The sequence below is a fragment of the Muscardinus avellanarius genome, assembly GCF_963383645.1.
Source record: "Muscardinus avellanarius genome assembly, chromosome: X".
NCBI classification, from domain to species: Eukaryota; Metazoa; Chordata; class Mammalia; order Rodentia; family Gliridae; genus Muscardinus; species Muscardinus avellanarius.
Window position 1 is genome coordinate 109,165,073 of NC_137792.1, and position 8,022 is coordinate 109,173,094.

The 8,022-nt window shown below is 46.9% G+C and overlaps 1 protein-coding gene across 1 annotated transcript in view; it reads left to right on the forward strand.

Annotated features, from left to right (window-relative positions):
* The window catches only part of DGAT2L6 (diacylglycerol O-acyltransferase 2 like 6), a gene marked incomplete at both ends in the record, with an annotated part of 30,667 nt that extends 23,862 nt beyond the window's left edge, over positions 1–6,805 (forward strand). Inside the window, 3 exons of the mRNA XM_080719159.1 lie at positions 1,682–1,856; positions 5,737–5,948; positions 6,651–6,805. Of these exons, the coding sequence (XP_080575285.1) occupies positions 1,682–1,856; positions 5,737–5,948; positions 6,651–6,805 (542 nt within the window). The remainder of the gene's footprint in view (positions 1–1,681; positions 1,857–5,736; positions 5,949–6,650) is intronic.
* Positions 6,806–8,022: the final 1,217 nt, after the last annotated feature.

An 8,022-nucleotide genomic window follows, 5' to 3' on the forward strand; every position in this document is an offset into this window, starting at 1 on the left:
AACAGAAGTGAAAGCCAAGTAAAAATCAGGCATAATTCAGCAGACACTTTTCTAGGATGCCAGTTGGCTTCTTTGGGCCAGTCATTTATATAGCAGTTCTCATCCCAGGGTGTTTTGAAGACATTTTAGTGTCTCTTGGACCAGCTGATATACTCTTGGTTTATGAACTACATATCCTGGGAAGTCAAACCTTCTAATAGATGCCAAAGGATAAAGATAGGCATTCATTAGAATCCAGTACGACTTCCTGATGCCAGGCTTCAAGCCTGGGTCCTGTGGCAAATGTCCTTCTCTCTGGATGAATATTTTATCCTCTGGACACCAGGAAACCACTGGAGCCAAACATGAAAAGGTAAGATAACATTTATGTGGAGGGGCCAGGTGGGACCACTCTAATGCTAGAGGATGCTTCTGCTCCCCTATCAGGTTGGGATGACCCTGGAATGGGAATTTCTCTTAAGTGCTGACCTCTGGAGGCAATTTCTGCCATCCAAGTAGAGAATAAGAGCTGAGTGTGGGGTAAAGATGAGATTACAAAGCGATCTAGGCACCATGCGGCACACCTGTAACCCCAGTAGTTGGAAGGTTGAGACAAGAGAATCACAGGTTAGCCACAGCAACTTACCATGGATCTGTTTCAAAATAAAAGGAGCTAGGGGTGTAGCTTGGAGGTAGAACATCCCTGGGCTCAATCCCTAGTCCAAATAAAGTAAAATAAGGGCTGGTGGGTATCTCAGTGGCACATACCTCTGGGTTCACTCCCCAGTGCCAAACAAAAGCCGGGTATAATGGCACACACCTGTAATTCTAGTATTTGGGATGCTGAGAAGAGGATCGCAGGTTTGAAGCTAGCCTAAGCAGCTTAGTGAGGCCCTCATTAACTTGGAGAGACCATGCTTCAAAACAAGAATAAAACAGGGCTGGAGGCATAGCTTAGAGGTGGAATACCCCTGGGTTCAATTCCCAGCACCAAAAATAAATAAATTAACTAAGAAAATAAAAAGGTCCAGGGATATAGCTTCAAGGTAGAACATCCTTGGATTTAACTCCCAGTATAAATAAATAGATAGATAGACAGATAGATAGATTGATTGATTGATTTAAAAAGAATCAGAGGTATAGCTCAGAGGTAGAACTCCTGGGTTCAATCCTCAGTAGAGAATTGAAAAAATTAAGTGATAAAAGATTCTGTGGTTGTTACTGAACAACACTCCACCATTCCTTTCTGTTTCATTTTGGCCTGAGTAGGCACTCAGGTCTGCCTATTCTTCCACATCCCAGGCAGTGGCTCCCCTGGAGCACCTTGCTCTCAGGAATAAGCCTATTGGTGGCGGTGCCTAGCCCTGATCACTCTGCAGTCCTGAGGCAGCTGTAGTTTCTGGGTGAGAAGGAGAGGCCTTGGGAAGACATTTGATCTGGAAAGCAACAGACTGTGAATAGAAGTAGCAGAAGAAGTCTGTCCAGCCCATCTGTAGTAGCACAGCATCCACTCCAAGCAGCCAATCCTAAGGACTCACCTCAGACTAGGGCAGCCCAAGATGTGAATGAAGGCCAAAGCAGAAGGGAGGGAACACAAGCAAGCAGAGAACAGTAGAGCTGCCGGGAGCAGGAAGAGGCTAGGAGAAGCCCACCCCATCCTCAGGCACCAGGTTTGTTGTGCTCCGTGACTCTGCTTTCACAGGTATATGCCCAGTGAGCAAGTCAGCCCTGGAGTACAAGCTGATGAGGAATGGCTCCGGCAACGCTGTGGTGGTCATGGTGGGCGGAGCCGCGGAAGCCCTCTTGTGCCACCCGGGAGCCTCCACCGTCATCCTCAAGAATCGGAAAGGTTTTGTGAAGCTGGCCTTGAAGACAGGGTGGGTCCCTAAGTTCTGGGGCTCTTGGGTCAGGGTGACATAGGCTCCCTGGAGCCTTTCCTGCAAAACCTGCTAGAGGGGCCCCCCTCTTCACTCTGATTGCTTCCTTCTACCCCCCCCCCACACACACACTGTGTCTTGGGAATGTTTGGGACTCCAGGCCTACTTCAGTGGACACTGTACTCACTCAAAGTTGTGAGAGAATAACAAAAGACCTTTGCCTTCTGCCCTTAGGCCTGGTAAGCTGGGGGTCTGGGGAAGGGGGGGCTTCCCTCTCTATCTACCTGTTCACTGAGAGTCTCTGAGAAACTCCCCAAACAAGGAAGGAACTGGCCTTGGTGTAAAGGAATTGCAAAGACGAATAAAACATGTCCTCCTTGCTGGATGTGACCATGCACACCTGTAATCTCCACACTTGGAAGGCTGAGATAGGAAGATCACAGGCCAGACTCAGCAACTTAGTGAAACCCTGCTCCAAAATAAAAAGGGGCTGGGAATGTTCTTGGTGGTAGAGTGCCCCTGAGCTCAATCCTCAGTGCCAAAAAAAAAACATGCCCCCAAAGAGTATCCAATCTTGTTTGAAAAATAGTAGTTATCAAACGCCTTCTGTGTGTCATGCATAGGACCTGGCATTGAGGGTACAAAAGTATACAAGACTCAGCACTTGTGTACTCACAGTCCAATGTGAAAGTCAGACCCGCACTCATATCATTAGAAAATATAAGCAAGATCCGCCGGGCGTGGTGGCGCACGCTTGTAATCCCCGCGCTTGGGAGGTGGAGACAGGAGGATCACGCAGGTTCGAAGCCAGCCGCGCTGGCTTAAGAGACCCTGTTTCCAAATAAAAATATAAAAATAGGTCTGGGAGTGTAGCCCGGAGGTAGAAGGGTTCCATCCCCAGTACAACCAAAAAAAAAAAAAAAAAAAAGAGAGAAAGAAAATATAAGCAAGATCCAACCTCTTACCATTCCCTGTTTGAACTACTGCTGTTCCCTGTTCAAACTACTGGGATCATTCTAACTCTAAGCTATACCTCCAGCCCTTTTATTATCATTATTGTGTTTATTTATTTATTTATTTATTTATTTATAGTACTAGGTATTTAACTCAGGGGCATTTTACCCCTAAGCTACCCCTAGTCCTTTTTATTTTTTGTTTTGAAACAGGATCCTGCTAGGTTGCTGAGAATCTTGCTAAAATCCTAAGGCTGTCCTTGAACCTATGCTCTTCCTGACTGAGCCTTCCAAGTACTGGGATTACAGACATGCACCACCACATCTGGCTAGCCCTTTTTACATTTAAAAAGGGTCTTGCTAAGTTGCAGAGGCTCACCTAGAACACACAATGCTCCTGTCTCAGCCTTCCAAGTACTGGGATTCCAGGTATATACCACCCACCTGGCTATGTGTCCCCTTGATTATTATAATACTTCTGTTTGTTGATTCTGGCTCTACTCCCTTCACTTCCAAGGGTCTCTTCCCAGTGGTAGCCGCAAACATTCTGTTTAATGTAGGTCAGATCATGTCACACTCAAAATGATCCAGTGGCCTCCATGACACTCAAAGCAAGAACCCAAATCCTTACTAATCTGGTCCTCAGCCACCTCTGTGACCTCATCACCCACTGCTCTCCCCTTTGGTCACTTCTGCACAGGAACACTGGCCTCCTTGCTGTGCCCCAAACATGCCACATGCTCCTGCCTTAGGGTCTTGGCTCTAGCCATCCCCTCTGCCTGGGACACTATTCCTCCTCATCACCGTTTGGCTCATTCCCTCACTTCCTTCAAGTCTGGTTTAGTAAGCATCCTTAGTGCTGTGGCCGCGACGTCCGACCTGCAAGACCCAGAGGAAGAAGTTTATTTGTTCTCACATCTTGAGATTTCAGTCCACATTCAGCTGGCTTCCAAGCAGGAGCTGAGCTGCGGGTCCTCAGGACACCATGCTGGGGAGCTGGGAGCAGAGAACAGAGAGAGTCAGAGAATGGTTGCTGTCCCGGCCACATCCCCAGGAACACTTCCCCAGCAACCAAGTCCCGCCTGCAGCATGGCTGCCTTGACTACCATATGAGGTCTGGGGGATATTTAAAATTCAAACTAGAGCCAGGAATGGTGTCATATGCATGTGATGCCAGTATTTAGGAGGCTGACACAGAAGGATGGCAAGTTTGTCGCCAGCCTCAGCAACTTAGTGAGACTCTGTTTCAAAATAAAAGCTGGAATGAATTTCACGAACATGTACAAGGAAGAAGGAGAGGGGAAAATGTAGGATACAGAGGGAATTACACCAAATGACACATGCATGTATTAATGTATCACTTTGAGATTCTGCTTATGTGCTTGTTTTGCTTGTCTTCTGGGGTGCTAGGGCTTGAACACAGGGACATTCTACTTCTAAACTACAACCTGGGCCCTTTTAAATTTGTTTTTAAAAATTTTGCAACCAAGTCTCTTCCTAAGTTTCTGAGGGTCTTGCTTAGTTGCTGAGGCTTGCCTCAAACCTGCAATCCTCCTGTCTCAGCCTCCCAAGTACTGGGATTGCAGGCGTGCACCACCACACTCAATTTCATCTATCACTCTGAATCTCAGTATGATGTATAGTTAATATGAACCAATGAAAGCATAAATTTTATTTATTTTTTCATACTAGAACCCAGAGAATATATTCTTTTAATTGAAAAATTCTAGGCACTTCATAATTGACCTTTTGATACAAAATGACCTATTAAATTTTTAACTTGTGGTTCTTGATATGGAGGTCTATAGGACAAGCTAGGAATTCTTCAAACTTTAAGCTGAATCCCGTAAGGGGTTATTTGGCACTTGGGTCGGTTTTCCCTTGTCTACGAGGTAGCAGCATCACAACAGCAACAACACCCACCTTCTGGGCAGCTTCTTTCTTGGCATGATGAGCTTGAAGAACAGCCACAGCTTCATCCCCTTGGAGCGTAGAGACTCTGGGGACTCCAGCATGTGCAGCAGCTTGGAGCTGTCTATCTCCAGCAGCATGCCCAGGATCTTCCCAGCCAAGTTTGAATTCATTGTTTGGATGAGCGGGAACAAGCGTTCTCCCAGCATCTGCTTCTGTTCTAAAATAAAGAGAGCTAGGGGCATAGTTCAGAGGTAGAATGGCCCTGGGTCCAATTCCTTGTACAAAAAAGAAAGAGAAGAGTTTCTTCAAGGGGACAAAATCAGAACGGAGCATTGAAGGGCCCTGTAAAGACAGAAGGAAGTACTTCTGGCCGAGGGAGCAGAATGAACAGAAATATGAGGAGAGAGAACCTGGCACACTTATGGTTACATAGGTTGCAAGGAAGCCATGGGAAGGGAGAAGCTATGCAGGTCGTGAGGACTAGAGCAAAAAGAGCATCCGTTTTCTTTAGAAATTCTGGAAGAATTTTTAAAAGGGCATTCGGGTCTAGTGGTAGACACCTGTAATCCCAATACCTGCGAGGCTGAAGCACAAAAATCACAGGTTCGAGGCCAGCCTCCACAACTTAGCAAGACTCTGTTTCAAAATAAAAAATAAAAAGGCTGGTGATGTACCTTGGAGGTAGAATGCTCCTGGGTTTAATCCTCAGTACCAAAGGGGACGGAGAGATGGCCTGTCCACATATGGAGTTTTAGAAGGCCACTCTGGGTGTTGGTTGCAATAAAAGTCATTAGATGTCTTAAAATTAATTTCTTCCCATCATAGGATGAGTTGCAGCAGCTCTCTTAGAGGGTTCAGTTCAGGACACAAGGTTCATGGTCGGGTATTGGGTTCTGATCTTCTAATGGGAAGGTTGGAAAAGTCTCCCACCTTGGACAGAGTTTTGCTGGGGAGAGTTTGCAGAGGGTTTTTGCTTTCCCAGGAGAACTCATATACTGCCTGTCTCTTTGCAGGGCCCACCTTGTCCCCTCCTATTCCTTTGGTGAGAATGAGACCTACAATCAGGAGACCTTCGCTGAAGGCACATGGTTAAGGTTCTTCCAAAATGCCTACCAGAAAACATTCAAAAGGCTTCTGGGATTAAGTCTCTGTACCTTCCATGGCCGAGGCCTGACTCGTAGTTCCTGGGGCTTCCTGCCTTTCAATAAGCCCATTACCACTGTTGGTGAGCTTTCTCCTTTCTCTGCAGGACCTGGCTTCTCAATCCCCCATCCCATATCATCCACCGAGAGAGACCAAAGGAACCTGGTTGACAACTAGGATAGGCCAAGAGAATTCCAGTAGATGTGGTTGAGAGCAGAGTGAGGAGGACAACTAAACAGATAACAAGTGTTGTCATTCCCAGGTGGGAGAGAGTTCAACAGCTGTTGCAAGAACCACGTTATTCATGTGTATCTCTTTAGCTCTCTCCTACGTTTGCTCTCATTCTTTGGAGAATGGGGGAAATTTGGTGTTTCAGAGCTTGTGGGCCAGGATGGAGCTGGAGCAGGGGAAAGAATGAAGGAAAGGGTCTGGGTGTAGTGGCACACACCTGTAATCCCAGTACTTGGGAGACAGAGACAGGAGGATTGCTGATTTGAGACCAGCCTCAGCAAATTAGCAAGACCCTGTTTCAAAATAACAGAAAGCCATGGGGGTAGAATGGTCACGAGCTCAATGTCCAGTTCCAAAAAAGCCCCCAAATAACATATCAAAAGGGCTTGGAGGTACATCTTAGAAGTAAAATGCCCCTGGGCTCAATCCACAGTACTAAAACAAATTGAAGGAAGGACATGGCCCCAGATACGGTCAGTATGTGGCCCCTAGTGAGGTATGGGTACTGTGAGTAGAAGTGGTGACTCTCATGTGTGTTTCTTTTTCTCCATAGTTGGGGAACCCCTGCCAATCCCCAAGATCGTGATGCCCACCCAGGAGACCGTGGACAAGTACCATGCACTCTACATCAATGCCCTGCGCAAGCTGTTTGACCAACACAAAGTCAAATACGGCCTCCTTGAGACTCAAGAGCTGAATGTCATATAACATAAGACTTGGGGGAGGGAGCAGATCTAAAGGATGTGAGGGGAAAACAACCAGACCAGAAAAGATTAGTGAATCGGAGTTCCAGCAATGGCATCCCTCCCAAATAGTAGAGTCAGGTTTGGGGGAAGGAACCAGAGGGCCTGGGAGGGCTAGAGCGGTTGGCTAGCAGAGGAGGGTGGTTCTGTCTCCCTTGGTCATTTTAGGGTGGCAATTCAGTGAGGAGACGTGTGAGTCTCTCTGTCTAATCCAAGTCACGAGAAGCCACCAAACCCTGTGCCCCTTCCACCGACCCCTTAGGGACGCCGTTTCTATTTAGGTTTAGGCATAGGCACGAGGTTGGTGTAGAACAGGGCTGGTTCTCTCCCGGGCTCATTCCTTCCAATCTGGGGACTTCCACAAGGCAAACTGGGGACCGAAAGTGCAGCTCAAGCAGCAGGATTCTCTTAGCTATGCCAGAATTCTAGATTGTCAATAGAGTCATATGTTTCTTCTATAACAAATAAAGTACTAAATACATAAAATGATTTATCACTATTTTCTAACTACTCTGTAGCTCCTTCCTGGAAATCCCTCCACCTAAGATTTGCCTTTCTGACCAAAGAGCTATTGTGTAGAGAGCCATTCTTCTCTTCTTCGTCTACCAAGATACTGCTCCCAAGATAAAATGTGAGGAAAGGGACCATTGCTACAGATCATAGGAGACAGGGGCAAAAACGTGAAAATTGGCACAGTTCCCCATGGAATCCCCACATGCACTGAGGTAGAAGGAAGGGAATCACAGGACCATGTGCCAGCTATGAATTTGTTTGATGTCAAATCCAGCGTCCTGCCGGGCGTGGTGGCGCACGCTTGTAATCCCCGCGCTTAGGAGGCTGAGACAGGAGGATCGCACGGGTTCGAAGCCAGCCTCAGCTACTGAGTGAGGCTCTCGGCAACTTAGTGAGACCCTGTTTCCAAATAAAATAGAAAATAGGTCTGGGAGTACAGCCCGGAGGTAGAAGGCCCCTGGGTTCCACCCCCGGTACCACACACACACACACACACACACACACACACACACACACACAAATAAAAAAAAATCCAGTGTCCCATGCCATTAATCACTTTCACAATCTCCCTCCCTCGTGTGTGCATGGTGATACTGAGGATTGAACCCAGTAGTATTCTACATCTGAGCCACAGCCACAGCTATTTTCAAGTGTGTGTGTGTGTGTGTG